The sequence below is a fragment of the Cynara cardunculus genome (genome assembly GCF_001531365.2).
Source record: "Cynara cardunculus var. scolymus isolate 2C chromosome LG 13, CcrdV1, whole genome shotgun sequence".
Lineage (NCBI taxonomy): Eukaryota > Viridiplantae > Streptophyta > Magnoliopsida > Asterales > Asteraceae > Cynara > Cynara cardunculus.
This window is the reverse complement of record NC_037540.1, coordinates 2419968-2444186: the sequence shown is the minus strand read 5'-3', so window position 1 is coordinate 2444186 and position 24219 is coordinate 2419968. Positions and strand designations below refer to the sequence as shown.

The 24219-nt window shown below is 33.3% G+C and overlaps 3 protein-coding genes across 4 annotated transcripts; 1 reads left to right on the top strand and 2 right to left on the bottom strand.

Annotated features, from left to right (window-relative positions):
• Positions 1–408: 408 nt before the first annotated feature.
• On the top strand, positions 409–1954 carry LOC112525720 (pentatricopeptide repeat-containing protein At1g59720, chloroplastic/mitochondrial). The gene is made up of 2 exons (XM_025135956.1): positions 409–930; positions 1015–1954. The coding sequence occupies exons 1-2, from the start codon at positions 463–465 to the stop codon at positions 1870–1872; spliced, it is 1326 nt and encodes a 441-aa protein (XP_024991724.1). The 5' UTR covers positions 409–462; the 3' UTR covers positions 1873–1954.
• Positions 1955–5039: 3085 nt separating this feature from the next.
• On the bottom strand, positions 5040–12007 carry LOC112524287. Its single transcript, XM_025134057.1, has 3 exons — positions 11399–12007; positions 5915–6529; positions 5040–5586 (listed from the first exon to the last, which is right to left on the bottom strand). The coding sequence occupies exons 1-3, from the start codon at positions 12005–12007 to the stop codon at positions 5272–5274; spliced, it is 1539 nt and encodes a 512-aa protein (XP_024989825.1). The 3' UTR covers positions 5040–5271.
• A 5652-nt stretch (positions 12008–17659) lies between these two features.
• Positions 17660–22488, bottom strand: LOC112525746 (tetratricopeptide repeat protein 38-like). 2 transcript variants are annotated; one of them, XM_025135995.1, is made up of 14 exons: positions 22174–22488; positions 21945–22097; positions 21615–21713; positions 21431–21532; positions 21192–21335; positions 20597–20691; positions 20040–20083; positions 19550–19638; positions 19313–19419; positions 19173–19224; positions 18983–19072; positions 18764–18848; positions 18613–18677; positions 17660–17929 (listed from the first exon to the last, which is right to left on the bottom strand). In XM_025135995.1, exons 1-14 carry the CDS (start codon positions 22270–22272, stop codon positions 17846–17848), a joined length of 1308 nt encoding a protein of 435 aa, XP_024991763.1. In that variant the 5' UTR covers positions 22273–22488; the 3' UTR covers positions 17660–17845. The 2 variants fall into 2 exon arrangements, with proteins under 2 accessions (XP_024991763.1, XP_024991762.1); XM_025135994.1 differs by having other exon boundaries at positions 19550–19654; positions 19954–20083; positions 22174–22487.
• Between the last annotated feature and the right edge of the window lie 1731 nt (positions 22489–24219).

The window sequence follows — 24219 nt, the reverse complement described above, 5'->3', positions numbered from 1 at the left end:
CATGATATAGTGCAAAATGAAATGTAATTTTTTGATAATTGTGTACAATTAAATTAGGGCTCTTAATGGTTAAGGGAGATCCAATATACAAAATCATTCAGAGGGTTTTAGAATCATTAAGAGGCAAACTTTTTTTTTTGACAAAACAAGATTCACCTCTTAACAATTTAAATGTTACCTCTTAATAGAACTATTAAGTGGTAAACAAACAACCCCTAAATCTTTATAAACAAATTAATGATACATACAATTTATTAATACATAATCCTATAAAAATTCAACCAAGAGGCCAAAATGTTTTGATAAGTAAATAGAAAACATGCTACTCTTAAAACAAATACAATCATGGTTCTTGCAACCGCATCTTTTCCGACGGTGGCCACCGCCGTCGACTACAATAATTCCGTCCAAACCACCAACCATCACCGCCGTCTCCTCCACTTGTTAAACCAATGCACCTCCATGTCTCACCTCAAACAAATCCACGCCCACACACTCCGCACCACCTGCACCACTCATCCACACACCCTCTTCCTCCACAGTCGAATCCTCCATTTTTCATCTCTCCACGACCTCCACTACGCTTTCCTGTTCTTCCAGACCCATATCGACAACGCAAATTCCTTCGCTTGGAACACCATCATCAGAGCTTGTTCTCGTAGCAGCAACAGAAAGCAAGAAGCCATTTTGCTCTACCTCAAGATGTTATCTGAAGGCAACGTAATCCCCGATAAGCATACATTCCCATTTGTGCTCAAAGCTTGCGCGTATTTGTTCGCCATCTCCGAGGGTAGACAATTACATTCCCATATTTTCAAACTTGGGTTTGCATCAGATGTATATATCAACAACAGTTTGATCCATTTTTACGGGTCGTGTGGGCGCTTGGAGGATGCACGAGAAGTGTTCGACGAAATGCCTGAAAGAAGTGTAGTTTCATGGAACGCGATGATAGACACCCTTGTTCAATTAAACGAGTTCGACGATGCATTAACTTGTTTTTGCGAGATGCAGGAACGATTCGAACCTGATAATTTCACAATTCAAAGCATCTTACGAGCTTGTGCTAGCTTGGGTGCATTATCACTTGGCATGTGGGCTCATAAATATGTCTTAAGAAGATGCAGCCCAGAAGTATCTAATGATGTTTTGATCAATAATTGTCTTCTAGAACTCTATTGCAAATGTGGGTCTTTAGAAACCGCTAAATCCGTATTCGAACGAATGGTAAAACGGGACGTGACCTCATGGAACACAATGATTCTTGGATTCGCAAATAACGGGCAGGTCGAGCCAGCTTTAGAATATTTCACAAAAATGGTCGATGAAGGAGGATTAATACCGAATTCGATTACATTCAGCGGGGTTTTGAGTGCTTGTAGGCACCGTGGCATGGTTCACGAGGGTCAGAAGTATTTCACCATTATGACAACAAAATACGGCATCGAACCAGTTTTGGAGCACTATGGGTGCCTGGTTGACCTCCTGGCTCGAGCCGGGCTAATTGCCGAGGCCCTAGATGTTGTGTCCACGATGCCGGTTAAACCCGATGTGGTTATCTGGAGGAGCATTCTTGATGCTTGCTCCAAGAGGAGTGTGGGAATAGAAGTTAGTGAAGAAATGGCTAAAAAGATTATGGAATCAAAAGAAGGAAGTGAGTTCAGTGGTGTTTATATGCTTTTGTCTAGAGCCTATGCCGTGGCTCGTAAATGGGACGAGGTTGGTTCGTTGAGAAGGTTAATGACTGTTAAGGGCGTAGCCAAGGAGCCGGGGTGCAGCGCGATCGAAATCGACGGTGTGGCTCATGAGTTCTTTGCAGGTGACACTTCTCTTTCTCAAATTGCTGATATATATACAACTCTTGATAGCTAGACTGTACATGTATACACAATTAAATGGCATTTTTACATGTTTTGCATGGAAAATTATAAGCATATTCTCTTTATTGTTACATAAAAATCAATTCAAATGGTATCTGTTTATCTCACTCAAAAGTAGGGTATGGAGATTTCTGTATGTTTACGTATAAAGCATAAAAGATCGAAGTTTGCAACACCGTTGGAAAGGCGGTGTTTCTTTACGGTTAATCGGCTTAATGGTCCGAGTGAGTTATTGACTTATTCACTTGGTGTGTGTTTGTTAGCTGTTTAATGAGATTCACAGCTTATTTAGTCAGCTATAGATGACTGTTTGGTAGTGATTTAATAATATAGTAAGTGACTTATTCAGTAATCTTCTACGGGGAGCTTTATGTAGAAAGCTAAGTTTTTTTTTAAACCTGCCCTCCCCATTCCCCAATAACATGCTCATTTCATCTATGAAAAAACTCTCCCAAACAAAAACTTTTCTGGTTTTTACAGACAGGTTAATCCACACAAATAATTTAGCTGCACAGGACTTAATGAAAAACCAACCAAACAAGCCCTTAATCCATATATGCACGATTGTTAATGACTTAGGGGTTGTTTACTACCTCCTAACCGCCTATTACCGTGTTGTTTACCAACTTACTCTGACTCACAAATATATTGGCTGAGATGTTGACTCAGTAAGGGAGGGGTTGTTTTCTAAGAACGTACTGAAATAAGTGTTTATGCAGACAACTGGTGAATGATTACTTTTAATCAACATTTATGCAGACCGCACTCTTGGTTTGAGTTTATCTAATTTTTCGGTTATGGAGCATCTTCAACAACTCATTCAAAATAGGGAACTCTAACTTGTTCAAATTTGAGGAAGTACTAAAGAGTGGAAATTTATTGCAAAATTAAGATCATGTTTGACAACCGTATGCTATCTTAGGGGTGTTTGGTTTAGGCATGAGAATAAGAATGAAAATGAATTTTTATTCCCCCCAATTTAACCTAAAATGAGTGAATATGAGATTAAAAGTGATCAATGGTGGAAATTCAGTTTTACGCTTCTCATATTAACTCATTTTTCCTACAACATCCTTCATGTGTGTGTGTGTATATATATATATATATATATATATATATTCATCAATAAATATATAAGAGTGAATTTAATAAATAAGTCCAAGTGAATCCCACAAGGTGTAAACGTGTTAACTTAATTGTTGGCATTAGGAGTAAAGTTGGGGTCATTATCATATACCTAACACAAAGACTGCTTTTAATATTGTAATTCCCACATTAATATTGCTGTAAATTGTCTACTTTTATTTTAAAATATATATATTTAAAAATCTGTAACCCACAAAAATCAAGTTTATGTAAATGCGTAAGACATTTGCATAAGCTCTGAATAAAATGAAAAAGTTGATAAAAAATAAATTGGGTTGGGGAATTTGATTATTTTGGTCCATTTTCTTTAAATTAATCGAAAGAATAAATGATATAATTGCAATGAGATTTTTGAACAAATTTTAAAGCCAACTTATAAGCTAATTTATCGTAGTCGAACATGATCTAGTTTTTTTTTTTTTTTTATAGATATAATTTAAAATATTTCTTTTTTGAAGAAATTATAAATATATTTTATAAAATCTCAATTTATATAGGTAAATTGCATGAAAAAAAATAACATACTTTAACTTGATTTATATTTTGGGTAACGTACTTTTAAAACTTTCATTTTGGTACATAAGATGTAAAATTTTAAACATTTAAGTACCCGGATAACCGTTAACCGGTTACCATGATGATGTGGCGAGTGATGTGGTATCCAACTCAGTATTATTTGTTATTCAATCTAATTTCATCTCATCACTCGCCACATCAGCATGGTAACCAGTTATCCGGGTACTTAAATATTTAAAACTTTATATCTGTGGTACCAAAATGAAAGTTTTAAAAATAAGTTACCCAAAATATAAATCAAGTTAAAATATATTACTTTTTTTTATAAAATTTATCAATTTATACATTATAGGATGCACATAAATATTTTCTTAATTTCCATAATTACAGCTTTTGAGAAGATTCTATTGGTCAATCTATTCTTGTAGCATGATCATAGAAATCTTGAAACGCAAAGATTTCATGTTAAATTGACTCATTTGACATTGCCACCGATGACGTGTTGTTTTGTTATCCTATATTTTCGAAATATACTATAAATACTCAATAAATTAAAATATTCAGTAAAATAAAATCATCGGTTGAATTTTATTTTACTACATTCATCTCAAAATAAGGGGTCGTTTACTTAAATGCTTACTAGGTAAGTGTTTAACTTTAGAAGTCAATACTATAACTTATTTTATTAAGATTGTAGTACATCAAAACATATTTTATGCAACATTTTACCTGGCAAGCGCTTACCTGGGTAAAAGTCGTCACCCTCACTTACCGGATAAAACTCTCTATCATTCTCATCGCTCTTACCTGGTAAGATTCTAGGCCTTTGTCATGTTCATCCGGTAATCGGTAAACACTTACCAAGTAATCGTTTAGTAAACGGCCCCTAAATGTCTATAATTTTATTTTAGTTTGTCCTAAAATAATGATATATTTCCTCATTCTACCATCTTATGAGATAGAGAAAATTTATTTTTCTAAGAGTTTGTTTGTTTTTTCAAAATTACCTCTTAATACATCTGGAGTCTGATTCATTCGAATGTTTATGTGTTAAGAGTGTATTTTATTTTTAAAATATGAGTTCAAAAGCTGTAAATGTCCTATGAAATTTTAAGTGTTAACTGTATCACTTAATACCTCTTAATCATAATCCGTCCTCTATCACATGCTTCATATTTTGAGGGCTAGAAGAGATCTATTAGCAAAAAAAAAAAATTATCTTTTATACTTTTGTAAGAAACTATTTATCTTTTATATTTTTACACTAGCTTGACCGATTCAGATTCCAAACTTCAAACGTAAAAGCAAACATTCTTACTGATCCAAATTTCAGAATTCAGGTCCACCTTTTATAAATCAAAAGTGAAATCAGACTTCAGACTTCAACACCTTTTAAAAAAAACAAACGCTACATAAAGAAAATCAAATATCCCATTATAAAAACCACATATTCGGCCTCGACGTACAATAAACTTAATATGACATAAGACACAAATCTTAAGATATAACGTGCTATGACGGTTGTTGAAACGAATTTTTAGAACAATACAGATATTTTGTCGAGCATCCAAACGTCATACATAAAAAAAACGACAATTTCAATATATCGTCACTCTACGCATATAACAATATTGTTCTAACAATAAATATTCAAAAAATCTCTCTTTTAACTTTATGTACAACATTCAAACATACCATAACAAAAACTCACAATTCGACTTCTAAATCTTCAAACATCGACGGTCGCATCTTCGGACGAGTTTTGAACGACGACAACCTTCATGGTAACGTTATTTGGAGGAAGTTGCAATCGAAGAGGGTAAAGTTTCCCGTCTGACGGAAAGCGTGTGCACACTGTTATACCCTTAATTCCCGTTTCTTCCTCCAACTTCCGAGTTAACTCATTAACATCATTTCCCTTGAAATTAATGCAAAATCCTTGGGCATTCTCGTCGATTTCCCCAAAATCGTCTGAAAGTACGGTGTAGTATATCGATCTTCCATCCTCCATCTTCGGAGGCGAGCTATGATACGAATCAGTCGACTGCAAAACAATAGAAATAAATTAGTAACGTTTTAACGTTCTGATTCTAAATAAACCTTCTCCATCTTATTTGAATTCTATTTCATGTTGCTAACTTAATCAGCCTATAATGTTGAGTTGGATATCATATCAGCATGATAACCGGTTAATGATTCAATCGGTTATCCAAATATTTATATATTTAAAACTTTATATCTTATATAGCAAAATAAAAGTTTAAAATAAGTGTTTTTATGCAATTTATCTTTTTTTTAATGATTTAATTAAAATCCTTTTTACTTAAATAAAAATTTGCAAAAAAAGAAAAGAAAATTCTAAGGATTCATACCTCTTGACGTGAGTAAGTTGGGGACTTTGACCAATTGGCAGTCGGTGAGCTGGATTCCGACGAAAAATAATCCGAATTCGGAATCAACGCCGGCGGTGGTCTCGGCGCCGGCGACTGCACGACGATGTCCACCACGTCAACATCCCACAGAACCCACTCCTGAGTTGTCGTCCGATGAGGAACATCATGTGTAACAGAATTCCTCCACGGCGGAAGTCCACCATTGGCCCGCAAGTACTGTCCGTACCGTGTTCTCAACTTCACCTGATTCCCTTCCCTAATCGGCTCCCACTCCACCGACGAATCTAGTCGGCGAGGAACCGTCTGAAGAACTTTCCGGCCAGTCATTCCAAGCAAGAACGGATGGTTAGAAGCCGTTAAGTACTTGTTGTAACATGATTTAAGACGTATGATTGTTATACTATCATCCTGAGAATCTGTAACAAACTCCACGGTCCAGCGGTTGTTCTTGGCGGCGCCGTTGCGATCTTGAGACACCGACTCTTCGTCTTCCTCCGCATGGAGGTACTTGTTGTGGTGGCTCTTTAGCCGGACCGCCTTAGCGTTGTGAAAGAGATCCATCACCGACGATGTTGTTACTTGAAACGAACGCCTCTGATTTGGGGGTTTTCAGGAATTAATCAAAATTAAGAGATTTTCCGGCAATAAGAATCGAAATTCAGAAAGTATTGTTGGATAATTTGACGATTTTGGGTCGAATTGGAGGATAAATTGACGACGATCCAGTTGCAGAGTTGAAGAAAAGTGTAGAGATTATTATTGTGGGTGGGTGTAACGTATTTATATAGGCAGGCTATAGACGCTGGCGCGTGAGGATGACAGTCAGCGCCAGCCAGGATGGATCAACAGCCACGTTACATTTCAAGAAAGAAGAAGCTTCTTTATTAGCCCATGGTTAATCTTATCTCTATGTATTATTACTTGTTTTATCAAAAAAGAAAAGACGTGAAACTTTTAAGAAGCTTCTCCACTTATTCAGATTTCATATTTCAACACCATTTCTCAAAAATCAAAAGTTAAATTAAACTTCAAACTTCAGCACATCTTAAAACCAAACGTCATCTAAATATTTATTTTAGAATTTGTGAAATACTTTTTTATAGTAAAGTGAGATGCTAGTAGGTCATTTCGTTCTCCCAAAGCCAAGCTGACATGCCTATTTCACAAAATTTCGATGTACATTGTGCAGGACAGGTCTTAATAGGAACGTACTATAAAGTGAACTCGGATAGCCCTATGATCCATTTCCCAGTTCTCCCCTTTAACAGGGGTCTGATCAGCATAAGGCCACCTCACTAAAATCATATTTAATTAAAAAAGTACATTTTACAAGTTATAAAATAACCATTTGTCATTTTAATATAATTAGAAAAATGTCGGATAAAAAAACTAATAGAATAAAGTCATTTAGTAATTTTGATCAATTTTCTTATTTTTTTCTATTTTGGGGTTTTATGAACTTATATTTAATCAATAAAAATAAAATGTATAAAAAATAAAACATAGTTTAGTTTGATTTAATTTTTTATAACATATTTAGACCAAACTATGTTGATTTTTATACATTCTTATATATAAAATAGAAGGAATAGTACAAACAAAAACATCTTTATTTTATAAAAAATGCGACAACACCGTTTTACTATAGTCCATCACATGTGATACATATGTGACTCTAAATGAGAGATGCAAACAACCTTTGCAGCGACTAGGTTGCGGACCAAGTCGCCTACACACCAGGTTGTCATCTTAAGTCTATTATCACATATGATAAATATGTACTAATTGCGAAACTAATATTAATCACATGGGATATTAAATTAGAAAAGTGAACGACCTTTGTCATGGGTCATATTTTTCACACACCACTAGGTATCTCCAGGTGTATTATCATATATGATGAGAGTGTTTTCATGCTTTCATAAAATAAATATGTTCTCGTTTGAACCTACACCATAGATCAGATTCCTAAATATTTAAGATCTTACATCTATGTAACTAAAATAAAAGTTTTCAAATTACTTTCTAAAAAATAATAAATCAAATAAAAATACGTTATATTTTTATTAATTAACTGAATATTTAGAATATTGATTAAATATCTTAAATAAAATTTAAAAAAAAAAAAAAACATAAAATCTTATTAATAAGGATATTTTACGTTTATCTGATTTACGAGGGATATGCATCCACGTACCCGACTGGTGGTGGGCCGGTTGCGTGCGTAAGTTAGCAAACGGTTTAGCTTCTTTCGGTACGCATTCGTAGAAATTATTTATTTACTATTCCCCCCCTTATCTATGACTGTTTTTCATATTATCGACTTCTAGATATTTTTTCTTCAAATATAGCCACTCAAGATTACAATTTATTGATAATAGACCCCTGTTCTTTTACCTGGTTGTTCATTATAGCCCTTTAAGTTATCCCATTCGTAGTACAGTCACAATAAATTATGTGCATTTTCAATTGTCAATTCGGCTTTATATCCATCATCCATATAATTGAAGTACATGTAAAAGAATAAAAAACCTTAAACTTAAAAAATTAATTTAATTGAAAAACTATCTTATTTCAAAATAAATATCAATATTTTTTAATAATTTAAATTTAATTTTATTTATTTGTTACTTATACACTAATTAGTGATAAACTCACGATGTTTCTCGAATCTAGTGAGTGTATCTTTAAACTGGATCAAATACATGCAAAGTCATTTGATGTGTTTTAGCCGAACTCCATCATTTCGAAAGATTTATTTTAATGTTTTTTGGTTGATTTTATGGATTTTTCGGTTTTTTGGTTGATATTTCTTGTATTTTCTAATATCTCAAAGCACCTTTCAAAGTTTAACGGGTACATATATTATACTGTAAAAGAATTCTATTTACACTTATAAATTAAGAAGTTGTACGGACAAGGCTTATAACTTAATAGGTCGACGTGTGATAAGGGAGATTTTTGTTTTGTAATATTGATTTAAAATTGTTTTTTTGTTAAAAACAATTTAAATACCTAACTAATACTTTTTTTTTATTAATTGCACACTATTATTTTAATAAATGTTAGTATTTATTATAATATATTTTTAGCATGGAAATTTAGACCCTAGTGGCCACCAATAAGCAAGTGCATAAAGGAGGAAGAAACCAACACCACGTACCACCACTACAATTAAGTCGATTAGTTTTATATTTATGTTTTCTTCCTTTTAAGGATAAATTGTACCAAAAAATAATGTATTTTAATTTGATTTTTGTTTTTAGTAACGTATTTTAAAAACTTTTATATTGGTACTTAAGATATAAAGTTTTAAACATTTAAGTATCCGCGTAACCGGTTGAAAACTAATTTTCGATTAGAAAAAAATCCATGTCGCTTACCACGTCAGCAAATAATACTGAGTTAGATACCACATCACTCGTCACATCAGCATGATAACCGGCTAATGCTTCAACCCGTTACCGGAGTATTTAAATGCTTAAAACTTTATATGTACCAAAATAGAAGTTTTAAAAATACGTTACCTAAAATATGAATCAAGTTAAATTACGTTAGTTTTTCATTCGATCTAAATTTCTACATATCATTTCTGATGAGGCATTAATTCATCCAAAGTGTATAAACCATCTACGCTGTATTAAATTGTGAGGTTTATGATTTTTAGTACAGTTTGCTGTAAAATATTTAATATATAATTGATTATTCATTACTTTTCCAATATTTATCCCAAGTTTACACTTTAGTGGGTTCGTTTTCTTTTCATGTTTTAAATAGTACTAAAAGGTATTCGTACAATACATTGAGATATATCTTAATTTCAATTTTTTTTTGTCTCTGTCAATATTATAATACGAATACACTTTAGTGGGTTCGTTTTTTTTACATGTTTTAAACAGTATTAAAAGGGTATTCGTATAATACACTGAGATATATCTCGATTTCAATGTTTTATTTTATTTTTTTTGGTCTTTGTCAATGTTATAATACGAATTTATGTGGTTATAAGCAAACAATAATGTTTTTTTAATAAAATATAAATTTTGAAGATATCATAAAATTTTGAAAAAAATATATCAATGTTAATATCAAATCAACTATTTAAAAATTCTCAATTTTTAATTCAAATTTTTTATTATAATTTAATTTAGGTTTAATGACGAAGTAATTTATTTTTGGTTTAATAATATAATTTTTATAAAAATAATAACTAAGTTTTCTGTTGGAACTCAATAATTATTTTAATTATATTTTGAATATATTTTAAATGAGAATTTAATCTTGTATTTGATTATATTTATTTACAGTTGGTTACATGAATTCCAATATGAAGCTTAATAAGTTGTACTTATGCATAATTTACTTGTAATATTAAATTTTAAGTAATATGCATCAATAAAGAATACTTCATGTATAAAAATAATTTTTAATTTTTTTTTATCAAATGTTTTATAATATAATATAGATATTATCAAAGATAAAAAGACAAATATATGTATGACACAAACTTTATTTTGAGGATAACTTTTCACATGTATGTTAACTAATTATGAAGTATTTTAGTTTGTTTTAGACTATTTTAAATCGTGTATTCAAGATGTATTGTTGTACTGAAGTTATTTATAGTATGAACATGTTATATTGTCGAATTCATTTTAAAGTTATGATTTATTATATAATTATTATGGTTCAGGTTAATGTTCATGTTTATGAAACCAAATTATAAATCGTCTTATCTAAAAGTGTTATAATAGGTTTATAAAATATTTTTACAGTTTTAAAAAGTTTTTAGAACGATTATAAAATAAGGTGTCCTACCAATTATTTTATAGAACATTTTTTTAGAAATGTCCAATAAATCCATCATTTATAGGGCATTCATTCAAATAATGTCGTATAAATAGTTAATACGACACTTTACTTTAAAAATGTCAAATAAAAATGCATAAAATCATTTTATAAACCTATTTAATTTTCAGATATAACACTATTTGGTTTGTTCTTATAAACTTAAGTCTTATAAAATATATTTTTATAAAATTTTATATTTTAAATGTCGTATAAAATCAATCTTTTACAGGTGAAATTAAATGATAGCTTTTAATTCATTAATTTTGGATAATTTGTATATATTATGGATTGTTTGTTTACTTCTTAATAGTTTCATTAAGAGGAAACTTCTGAATCGCTAAGAGGTGAATCTTGTTTGACAAAAAAAGTATGTCTCTTAATGATTCTAAAATTCTCTAAACAGTTTTGCATTTTGGGTCTCCCTTAACCATTTAACATCTTAATTTTATTCTGAATAATTATCAAACAATTATGAATTATATTTCTGCTTATGTTATATTATAAGAGCCTTCTAATTATTCTGCACCAAACCATTCAATAACCGCTAAAAAACGCCTAATATATTTGATGCATAATTTTATATATATTTAAAATCAAGAGAAAAAAAAGTACCTTCTTCATTGTCATTGATAACATAGGTGTCCGTGGAGAGAAGCTCGAAGAGTGAATCGACGCCGGCGAGCCAAACTCCAGGCCGGAAAGTTCATCGGAAACTGACGAAAAACTCGAAATCAACGATAAATAGTCACTGAACTCCTCATCCTCCGGTATCTCCACTGCCTCAACATTCCATAAGATCCAATTATGCGTCGACGTCGTCGAACTGCTGTCGTGCGTCACGGTGTTCCTCCACGGCGGCATGCTTCCGTTTGCTCTCAAATACGTCCCATCGGAAGCCTTAAGCATCACCTGAAATCCGTCCCTCACCGGCTGCCACTCGATCGCTAAATCCTTCGAGTTTTCCGGCAACGTTTGAAGGACTTTCTTCCCTGTCATGCCGAGTAGAAACGGCGTGTTGGTGGCCGTTAAGTAACGGCCGTAACAGCTTTTGAGACGGATCACATGGCTGTTTGATTCAACATGCTCGATCATCCACCGTGCACGACGTGTTTCCGCCGCCCTATGGCTTTGCCGGACGGTGACTTTGTCGTCTTCGGCCACCAGGTACCGGTCTAGGTGAGTTTTCAACCTTACCGCCACAGATTTCTCGAAGAATTCCATTTGATCGTAGAACGAGAACCAGAAGAAGAAAAAAAATTAGTTGGAGAAGAAATATGGAATTTGATTAATTTTCATTATTTTTTGGAAAATGAATATATAAAAGAGTAAACTACAAATTTGGGCCGTTTGGTTTGTCCCAAATAACACTTTTAGTCCTTGTAGTTTTAAAATTAGAAGATTACCACCATGATTCATAAAAATGATCCGATTTGACCCCTCTCTTTAATAGTCGTTAAAAGCCCTGTTTTTTCATCATGCTATTGCTTTCTCGTTTAAAATCGATTTTATGATTTTGATTCATATTGTTTTTGATGAAATAAAAGACGAAAAATTCAATAAAAGAACAAAAAAGTCACTCATTTAACGGTATATTTTAACGATCACTTGAGAAAATGACCAAATATAGATGTTTTTTTTTTCCCTTGATCTAAAAGCATAGAAACTTTTGGCTCATCGAAACAAATATGTTCAAACAAATCATTTAGGGGCCGTTTATCAAATAGTTACCCGGTAAGTAATTACCGGTAAAATTTAACACTACTATTTATTTACCGGGTAAGATTTTAGTCCACCAAAACGACATCGTATGTAACAATTTATACGGTAAGCGTTTACCGTGGTAAGAGTCGTCGCTCTAACTTACCGGGTAAAAATCTTGGTCCCCCTCTCGTTCTTACCGGGTAAGATTCTTGGTTCGTATCATATTCATCTGGTGAGGTAATTTGACTTGGTAAGCACTTACCTGCATAAGCGTTTGGTAAACGGCCCCTAAGTCTCCATGGGTTGTCAAAAGTAACATTTTTCTTCTCTGTAATTTTAAAATTATAAAATAGTCATCGTAGTTAGTAAAAGTGTTCAAATTTGGTCCCTATAGTTTTTGATAAGATAAAATACAAAAAGAATCGATAAAAGAATAAAAAAGTCTTTCATTTAACAGAATCTTCTAATGGCCGTTAGAGATAATAACTACATACCGACACTTTTACAAACCACGGTAGTCATTTTATAAATTTGAAACTGCTGACGCGAACAATGTTATTTTTAACAAATCATAGGGATCAAATTTGTAGTTTACTCCAAGTAAAATGTCAAAAAAAGAAGTGATTTGTTTGAACATATTTGTTTTGACGAGCCAAAAATTTATTGGCCGTTGGATGTAGAAAATGTGGGGCCCAACTTTGGAAAAACATCAAAATATACAACAAAATTAGCACCATTTGCAACGAAATTAATCTCCCTAAAGATCCCTTGGAGATGATGGTGACGCCATCATGGAAAAGGCAATGGATCGTTTTGTCAACTATAGTGTTCATATGTATATACTTGAAACGTTTTTGATACTCTTAAAAGTCATTCTCTTGCACAATCGACTTCGAGAGTGTTTATTTGAAACAACTTATACTTTTTTATAAAAGTATTTATCAACTTATTATAAGTTAGAATATTTTAACTTTTTCAAAGACTCATTCTTACCGGTTTGACACCGATATAAATTGTTTATCCAAACATTTAAAAGTGCTTATTACCGGTGCTTATTTGGTTTGGAAGAAGAGATAGAATTTGGAATTCATTTTTATCTTAATCTTATTATTCGGTATTAAATTCATTACAACTGATAAAATATTATTTATCTCTTAAAGTATTTTAATTTAATAGAAAAACCAATCTCTTGATCCATCATTTTTTGAAAATTCTTCGAATTTGGAGAATCTCGCCCCTTGTCTTTTAATTTATTTATTTTGAAGAAGGTTTTAAAAAAAATATTAGAGGAAAAAGGTTAGTCGATATCCTATAATCTCTATTTTTTTTTCAATAAATTAAAGCATCGAATTTTTAAGATATTAGGTTCTTACATTTTTTTAACCTAAAAAAACTACTTATAACCGGTTATCTTTTGATTCTCTTTCTTTTGATGATTAATATATATATTACGAAAAAGTTTAATTTATTTGTCTAATTGTGAAATCGTGATTTTAGTTGTATGATATTTGAAGTTTTGTTTAGTTTTATATTGCAATCTAATACATTATTTGTAATTTGTTCGATTATGTTTGAGACATTTAAACTTGCATCTTTAAAAAAAATTGTAATTTACTTTTAGTTGTGCAAATTAATATATTTGTAAAAAATTTAGATATGTTTCGGCTTTCGGTTTCAGGTTCGGTTATAACCAATGGTGAACGGGAAAATGAGGATTTTTACCTTAACGGGGATCGGGAAAACTGCGGGGACCCAATGGGGATCCCCGATAAGATCCCCGACGGGGGTCGAGACGGTCACGGGGACGGTTTTAGTTATCGGTTTTGGGGACGGGGATACCAATAACCGGCCCCAACCTGGCCCGTTGCCATTCCTAGTTTTAAACGAGATCGAGCATAGCAAAACAGAGCAAATCGAGATACAACGTCGATGAATATGGATGAGGGCTAAGGAATTTGTCGGATTGAAATTTGAAACCCGAGGTATATGCGGTGGAATTGTGAAATCGGTGACTTAAGGAATTTGTTGGAATTGGAAGGATTCCTTTACATCTATTCTGTGAACCAAACATGATATTTGGAATTGGTCAACGATTTAGACATTCCAATTCCACCAAATTTCATGAACCAAACACCCACTTATAGTAAAAATGATGGTTGAAATCAATGTCAACCAAATGACAAAACCAATTAGTAATTCTTATCTTTATATTTATATTCTTCAATTATTGAATTGTGATTGAGTTATGTGTATCCCACATTGATGGAGATATGACAGATTTACAATGAATGGTATGTATATGAAGGGAGGTTGAGATGTCTATGGCAACTTATGGGGTTGACTCATCTTGACCGATCCTCTAAACTCACGTTTTTGGCTTATTTTAGCCGATTCTCCAAACTTATGGATTGACTCATTTTGACTAACCCTCTTTTAACAAAAAAATGTTAACCATACAAAATAAAAATAAAAACTTTATTAGATTTAAAAAATTTAAAATCTTGAAGTACAGTGTGATTCTGATCATCTTTTGCCAACCTCCTTTTACAATTTCTTTATGTTAAATTGACATATGAAATGATATTATGATTTTTAAGTATTTTTTTTTGAATCGTGGTATGATTTTTGTTATCTTATAATTATGAGAAAATGGTTGAATAAACAATATATATCATATATTAAAAGAATATGTATTTCTTCGAAAGATCTATATCTATATATATGTATACATATAAAATGAAGATAATAGGACATGACGTAGTATTATGGGATTTAAGCATTAAAAATATTTAGTTGTGGTGTTGTTTTTGTTATTCATATCGATGGGGAAAATGATAGATTGAAGGTCATTATATATATAAAAGAAAAATAGTAAATGTAAGAAATATATTATAATATTTGAATTATGTTATTGTTTATATTACCTCACGTTATGGATCACATAAGAGATTGAAAAATGATTACGAATATATGAAAGGAGAAGATACGCATTTGAAAATTAAAATGCTTACTCGACTAAAATATACATCCGATTCATATCTTGCAAAAAAAATATACAATGGTGGTGCTTGATTGGTTTGAGTTTCGCTCCAAATATCAAAAGTACCAGGAGGTTCCAAGTTCAAATCCAAGGAGAAATAAAAATCCCCTTTGTGGTCACGGAGGTTCAAATGCGGTGACTCCGGGCTATCTGCAAAGCAGGTGGTCGTCCTGGGATTAGTCGGCTCTCATAGCGAGTTGGATATCCAGGTTAATAAAAAAAATCGATATAAAAATAAAATTTAATTGAATATTTATGAATAAAAAGAAAGATGGTAGAGGTTTGAGTTGTATAATAAGATTTGAGTAGTTAAAATTTTTGAATTATAAAGTTATTTTAGTTACCTAACTTTGTCCATTTATTTAAAGTATTCGTTACAACCAAATGTCACATTGTTTTTACATTAATTTGTATCATCGCACAACACGCGATATCAAACACTAGTTTTAATAAAAAAATATTATGTCACGTAAGAATCTTGGTATTAAATATATTCATTCTATAAGGTAATGTGACTTGATAAGCACTTATATCCAGATAAGTGTTTGTTAAACGGCTCCTAAGAGTCTTATTTCTCACTTATTGGGTAAGAATATTGATATTTGTTATAGCCTTTTATCGAGTAAGATTCTTGGTCTTTGTCAATTGTCATGCTTACCGGTAAGGTAAATGATGTGTAGTAAATAGTTAACCGCTAAGAATTTAATAAACGACCCTTCAGTGGTTCTTTTTTATTCTAATCTTAGGGGTCGTTTACCTAAATGCTTACCCGATAAATGCTTAAATTTAGGAGTCAACACTATAATTTTATTTTATTGGGTAAGATTATAGTATATCAAAACGTATCCTATACAACAATTTACCTGATAAGCGCTTAACCGGGTAAGAATCATCACCCTCACTTATCGGGTAAGACTCTTCATCCTTATCATCGCTCTTACCGGGTAAGATTATTGGCCCTTGTCATGTTCATCCGGTGAAAGAAATTACCCGATAAGTACTTACCGAATAGACGTTTAGTAAACGGCCTGGCCCCTTGGTTACAATTAAAAATTAAAAAAATTGCCAAAATTTAAGGTGCTGAAAACACGGTTAGTTTACTCGATGACATGGTCGACCAGTCGTTAGACTCGTAACTGGCGGTGGTCGGAGACCAAGTCACCTCTAACTGGTCAATTACGGTCATACCCTTTATTCTCTAACGTACCAACAAATTCCATATAATTTCTCAAAATAGTGGATTTAAAATAAGACAATCGTTAGTTCTTTAAAATGGTTTCTTAAAATAGAAACTAAAGAAAAGTTTGGTTTTTTAATAAATAATATATCCATAAAATAATAATAAAAAATAAAACATTGTTTTAGTAGATAATGTGATGCTAAATGTTGAGTTTACATGAGACTAACATGTTTTCATGATATTACGAGACTATAAAATAATACTGAAACTTTACAACTGAACATGAATGTGAAAAAACATTGTGAAGATTTACCTACAACAGTTGTGAAGATTCAGTGTTATCTATGTGGTCTCACGAAAAAACATAGTGTCACATGATCCCAAGTCTTCATAAGAACATATAAAAAACATTGAGAACATATGAATAAATGATTCATATGACCTCTAACGTGTACCTCGGTTGGCAAAGGGGCTAGATGATTTTGCCGAAATACAAGATAGGTCTCTGATTCGACCCCGGCCCCCCAACTAGCCTCAACCGTTGAGAGTCAAAAATGTCCCCTCACATTTGTGTCCTTGGAGGCGTGTTTCGTGTGAGGTTGGTTGGAGTTGTAGATAATCTTTCGCCCAAATAAACAATTCATATATAAATTATTGGTAAACCTGGAATAAAAAAAACTTAATCTTTAGGGGCGAATTTGATGAGAATGAGAGTTAAAACAAGAAGCGTAAGAAGATATATCCACCATTCGATGTATCGAGATGAGATGCACCGGATCAATTCTCATATCAAGCGTGATTGATGGGTGGTTTTAAGATTAAAGTTGATCAAAGATCCAGATCCCTTCTTACTTTCTCACCTTAACTCTACTTCTCACACGATCCTTAGCCTGTTTGCTTATCTAACTTTTTACCAGTTATTCACATATAAAGATGCACATGTGAACTCACATTTTCTTTAACTAATGATTCACATATGATTCATTTATTCATACGTTCTCAACGTTTTTGCCTGCCTTATTCAAACTTCTGTAAAACACTGCACACATAGTACAATGTAATGGTACTACCTACGTTACACAAGGTACCAACAAGTACATCTATCGATTATCCCCGCCATTCGGGATCCCGTCTTTCGCTAGAAGTAGGCACCCTCTAAAGCTTTCGCCTTTGCACCTATAGCTTCGGCTTCTTGCTTCCCCAACATCGAATAAGCCCTCTCCTGAAACGTCATTTCATAACACCACTTTTAACTGATACAACTATTTTATACACGATCTTTATGTTGACCACTCGGAAATCAAATATCTTCCATACATGCAAAATGAAGCATGATATGCGGGCACATACCATGATGTAATAACCAAACTAAACAAACCTAGCATATTTCATATAGGTAAATATATGTAGACCTTACTTCTATCTGACAAAATAGAGAGGTTGTTTCCAAGGGCCATACTATGAATGTTATAAATAAAGATGCACAAAGAAGCTCAAGCCCCAAGCATGGGCCGGGCCCGGCCGTCCCAAAAAAGCTCGGCCCTAGTTAGCATTAGCCTAGGTCTGGCCTTAAAGCCCAACAAGGCCAACTTTTTTGCAGGGCCACGTTAAAACCCGAACCTACTCGAGACGCCTAGCCTAAAAAAAGCCCGATCGGGCCCTCTTTCCACCCCAAAGGCCAACCTGGCGCGGGGTGAAAAAGAGCCCACCCTTTTTTTGGTTTTGTGAAAATGAGCTTTGAAGGCCCAGGCCTTAGTGTGACTCTTTGTAAAGCATAATTTCATATTTCCATGTGACATATTTCATGCATGATTTGAATGGTTATTGCTGAAAATTTATATATATACAGAGACACTGAAGAAATTGGATATCGTAGACCCTAGTACGAAAAGAAGCGGGATATACCAGCAACCGCCATAAAAACGGGGTTCCGTCTCTCTTCTTTAACTGCCTCTCGATCACTTCAATTGCTGCAATGCAACCACAAGAAAGTTCCTTTATAACGAAAACGCACAAGCAAACACAGGAAAAGTACACCAAAAACGACCGATCGTACCCTTGTCGGCACGTCCTGTATCGAGTAACATAACGAACCAAAATTCATTAAAGACATCAAGTTGTTCACCAGACGCACCAACCATCTGCAAAATGCAATCATATAGCGGTATAGAAGCTGATCTTCAAAACATCTTATTCCAGTTCAGAAAGAATGTAATTGCTGATCAAAATATCAACCATGACCAAATAGTTCCTGGAAGAAGGAATTTCTTAACACCTTACAGTTGTCGGCATCGAAATCTGGACCGAGCAACTCTAACGCTCGAGTGAAATCACCTCTCCCATACTCGAATGCAGCTTCTGCAAGCTAAAACCAAATAAAAATAGCGGTTAAAACCTCCCTCAGTGAGGAGTCTAAATGTAATATATTTCAAAAAGAAGTTCACTGGGAAGTTGAAAAAACAAACCTTTAGTCCTTTCTGCATTAATTTTCCCTTCTTCGGATTCATTTTGGAAACCCTACGCGAGAAAAAGAACATTCAGAGCAAAATAAACGAAAACGATTTAACGATAAAACAGGAGAGAATCAGTGAGTGAGTTTTCTAACTTTGACTTTAAGCCATCGAGTAAATCTTGAGCCTCGGATGACTTCTCGGTACACGCTAAAGCCCATAATATCAGCAAATCAAGGTGCCACTCAAGATACCAAAAGGCCTGACAAATTATAACGGATTAGATCGAATGAACAATAACCAAGAAAACGACATTTTCATACCCATTCTCCAAATTTTCATTTTGATTTAAATTAGTTAACGAGATAAAATGACCACGTTGACAAACTCACTCGATCCGATAGATAACCTGCTAAGATCTTCAAATGGTCCTCAAAGAAACGGATTTTGCCTCTTACATGAACCCGCAATAACAAGCCAACTGCATTCAAGTATACCTAAATACACGAACCACGATTTATGATAGAGCAAAAACGCGAAAAACTAGACCCCAGGTACACCCGGGCTCCTTAAGTTTGCGAGGATTGAAGAGGAAGCTTTTTGAAGGAGTCTCTTTTTGGAATTTGCAAAGAGATTTTCTGTTATTGACGGAAACAACCGCTTTACTCTTTAGGGTAGAGGTCAAATCTGCATATATCTCATCTCCTAGACCTCACCTTCAGATGGGATATATTGATTTCGTTTGGTTTAAACTTGTGACCATTTGGTCATTAAGAAAAAAGGGAAGGGTAATAACCTCCACAGGTGTAGCATCACTTCTCTCCAACTCTTTCCAAATATGGTTGTCATAAATATCTCGGACTTTATCAAGGGGAGCGTTACCTTCCAAGGAACAAAGAGCGACGTGCCACCAATTGTGAGTGTTCCTATACATTAAGTTGAAATCTTTATTCAACTAAGCATAAACATAATTACAATTGTCAACAAGATTTAGAGGTGGTGTTATGTTTTTCTTTTCTTTTTTGGTAACTGTGGGCGTCCGGGCCAGCTTGAACGCACAATGACTAATCCCATGAGGCCGTAAAGATATTAGCCAGAGTGGCCTTGAGGAGACTCGATGTAAGATCCCACATTGGTCGGGAGTGGAACAAAGGTTGCCTTATAAGGGACTGAATACCTCCTTATTAGACGCGTTCTAAAACCCCGAGTCGAGGTGTATGGACAAAACGGACAATATCTGGTATAGCTGGCCTGAGATGTTACACTTGAACTGACAGCCTAAGGGGAGGAACCCCAAGACCTAGCATTTATTTGGCAGTTGAGCTGACCCACAAGGTTTGATGATAGAAATGATGATAATCATGAGGAGCCTCTCGTTTTTAACAAAAACTAAATAGTTTGAAGCGTAAATTCATATGTAGTATACTTTATATGCTTACATGAACGATGATAAAGGATCCCAAGATTTCGAGCATTCTGTCATGAATTCCACGGCTTCCTTAAATCGACACTCGTATTGGAATACATGGCACAACTGCAAAAGATGGATAATGCTATGAGACCAAATAACGACAAATAAGCTCCAATAACATCTGAGTCAATGGCCCAACAGCATTTGGGTTACTAGTAGATTCCAACCTCCTTCAAGGTCAAGGGTTCACGTTTAGTGAGAAGTGTGAGTTTTGCTGTATATAATGAACATACTTAAAAAACATCTGGTCTAACTAAAATGGGAAATTTACAGAAATAGCCAAAGCTGATAGGTAAGCATATGCATAAGGATTCTTCTTCTTCTTTTTTTTACCGAAAACCAATCCTTACGCATATGTGTAAGCTTTTTGCGTAAGGATTGGCTAAAAAGTGAATTTGGGTCAGAAAATGGCTAAAAAGTGAATGCTAGATTTTGCAAACTTAATACTAGGATCAACCTCAAAGATCAATGCTTCATGAATCCAGAATACTAAATGCCAACGTAAATCCTTAAATCAAACATCATTATGTTGTTTTAGTAATATTGCATAAAGATTAGCTCACAGCATGTTGCGACCACGGATCTTCCTTGTTGATCTCAAATCCTTTTTTGGCGGCTTTCTCAGCATCCTCCATTCGCCCAAGCTCTAATAGAGGAAATGCAAGCATTCCATATACGAAATTTTCTTGATTATTTGCCAGAAGTACCTAAATATAATCGAGGAAACACAAGAAACCGTAAACGAAATGGCTAACAATGAATTCTTTAATGGGTTAGAGACGGTAAGCAATCAAAATTAAACCTGTTCAATGAGTTGCAAAGATAGATCGGGTCGACCCATGTAAAAACAGAGAACTTGACCTCTCTTCAAAGACACCAAATCTTTAGGGAAATCATTCAATAGCTACAAGAAAAACCGTACCGAACTAAAGCCAAATGATCAAGATAAACAGAACAAATTATACTCAAATATGCTAAAATCAAACCTTGGAGTGCAACTCAAAAGCAACATCATCATCCCTATTGGGTGAAATCAAACAATCAATTGTTTCTAAAACTGCTATTTCATAAGGAGTTGCAGAGTCCTGCAGCATAAAGTTACAATTTAGTGAAAACCCACAAAATCCCAACATCAAAATTTACATATTCTTGTTTATTAACTCAACAATTGAAGAAACTCGATCGATTCTGTAGAAAAACAGAAGATAAGATCACACTAAAATGATGAACCCATGAAGATTTCTTAGTAAAAACATGCAAACATAAGATCGAACACATAAAACGCATAATGATGAGATAGATTAGTGTGAAATTACGAGATTAGACTTGGCAGCGTGAAGAAGGGAAGGAGCTCGAGAAGGGTTAGAAGAACAGCAAAAATGGGCAGCCAAAATGTTTGCTAATACACAATTAGGATCATGATCGATGGCTTCCATTATCACATCTCTTCTTCTTCCATAGCTAAGTACCTTCAACGAGCAAACAAACAACAATCAATTTCCATAAATAAACAAAAATTAAATCAAACCCCTAAATAATTCTCACCTGGTGATAGTAGGAGTTAATTGAAGAGATGCAAGAAGAGGAAGAGGTGTTGACCTCATAACCCCATTTGTCTTCCATCTTTATTCCTTGTTTTCCCATCGTTTTTGTGTCGTAAACTCTCAGTGTAAGTGTGTGTTCTTGGTGTTCGATGATGGGATAGCAATGGCGGATTTCAGAGGGCGTTGGTTGTAATTTGGGGGGGTTTAGATAACAAAAACTGGAGATTAAATCAAAGCAATTAGCAATCCACTCTGGCGGCAGAACTTGTTGGTATTTGAAGATGAAGTAAGATCATCTCTTATCTCGATCAAATCCCCAAACGCTAATTTAAGGAAAGTGGGGAGAGAACTGACAAGTTTGGATAGAGGACGCTCTGTATTTTTATCTTTCTTAGAGTAAAGTACAAATTTGGTCCCTGTTGTTTATAAAGAATAACACTTTTAGCCCTTAAGGTTCTGAAACTACAAAATAATCATCATGGTTTGCAAAAGCGTCCATATTCGACCTATCTCTTTAATAACCGTTAGAAATTCCGTTAAAAAGGGGTATTTTTGTCTTTTAATTGATTTTTTTTTTGTCATTTATCTAATCAAAAATGATAAGGATCAAATTATAAAATAGATTTTGATTGGTTAAAAGACAAAAAAAAAAAATATATATATATATATATATATATATATCTCTCTCATTTAACGAAATTTGTAATGGTTGTTAGAATTAGGGAGCAAATCTGAAACGTTTTTAAAACCATGATGACGTTTTTATAATTTCAAAATTGTATGGACCAAAGATGTTATTTTCGACAAACATAGAAACCAAATTTATAGTTTACACTAATTTTTATTCTAAATAACTTATTTACAAAAACATTTTTTTATTAACCTGATATCTAATCTGTTATGCGAGCTGACTAATCTCTAAACGACCACTTGCTTTATAGATAGCTTAGAGTCACCGCATTTAAACCTCCGTAGCCACAAGAGAATTTTTATTCCTCCTATTATTTGAACCTGAAACCTCCTGATACTTTTAATCTACAATGATACATTTCAAATAGTTCAGTTATCATTCTACTAGGAATAAGAATGGGTCAACTCTGATCCCTTATCTTTGTCTGTGAAGATTAAAGTGGCATCTCCATCTCTAACAAGGAAGCGGGATCCCCAACAGGCCAACATGGAAATACGTAATTTTCTTTGTTTTTGTAAGCTATTTTAAATCAAATGTATGAGATATTATACATGTTTAAATCTCACATACTTCTAAAACTAAAAAATCGAAAAAAAATTAATTTAATACAAAAAAAATCACAATACCATATAATAATTAATAACCTAAAATCAAAAGAAATTCAATTTAATACAAAAAAAATGTAACGTCACACGTATCAAAACATATCAAGTAATTATATTTTGACTTGAAATCTATTACATACTAACATCCAAAAAAACAACAATTTTAGATTCTAAAATTAGTTAAAAAATAGGAAATTATGAATGATCAATTTAGTTGAAATAAATAATATATATACATATATAGGGGCCCATTCAAGAAAGAACTGATTAGTTTGTAGTAACTGTGAGATCCAATCTCAACCACAAATCAATAGATAAATTAAAAAAAAATCATGGTAGTTTGAGTTAAAATTATAATTAGAGAACATTTTAGGTATTTTTAAAAAACTCTTTTCTCCTCTCTTCTCTCTCCTCTCTCCGACCTCCAATCTCCGGTGAACAAAAATCCGACAGATACCAAGTAATCACAAAGATACACAATGTGATACCCATTGTGATATATTGTGATACCATTTGAGTACCACTGTATATCACATGGGTATCACATTGTGTATCTTTGTGATTATTTGGTACCTGCCGGATTTTTGTTCACCGGAGATTGGAGGTCGGAAAGATGAGAGATGAGAGAGAAGAGAGGAGAGAAGAGTTTTCTAAAAATTCCTAAAATGCCCTCTAATTATAATTTTAACTCAAACTACCATAATTATTAATTTCCTAATTTATCCGTTGATTTGTGGTTGAGATTGGATCT

Bases quoted from the DNA above. Each gene is read 5' to 3' on its own strand.
- LOC112525720 (XM_025135956.1), top strand. From the start codon at position 463: ATGTCTCACCTCAAACAAATCCACGCCCACACACTCCGCACCACCTGC. The intron at 931-1,014 runs GTAGTTTCATGG...TGCGAGATGCAG, and splicing joins ACGAAATGCCTGAAAGAAGT to GAACGATTCGAACCTGATAA.
- LOC112524287 (XM_025134057.1), bottom strand. From the start codon at position 12,007: ATGGAATTCTTCGAGAAATCTGTGGCGGTAAGGTTGAAAACTCACCTA. The intron at 6,530-11,398 runs GTACTTTTTTTT...CCCCCAAATCAG, and splicing joins TATCAATGACAATGAAGAAG to AGGCGTTCGTTTCAAGTAAC. The intron at 5,587-5,914 runs GTATGAATCCTT...ATTGTTTTGCAG, and splicing joins CAACTTACTCACGTCAAGAG to TCGACTGATTCGTATCATAG.
- LOC112525746 (XM_025135994.1), bottom strand. From the start codon at position 22,272: ATGGGAAAACAAGGAATAAAGATGGAAGACAAATGGGGTTATGAGGTC. The intron at 19,655-19,953 runs GTTATTACCCTT...TCGTGTATTTAG, and splicing joins GTGATGCTACACCTGTGGAG to GTATACTTGAATGCAGTTGG. The intron at 19,225-19,312 runs GTTAGAAAACTC...TTTCTCGCGTAG, and splicing joins CTCGATGGCTTAAAGTCAAA to GGTTTCCAAAATGAATCCGA.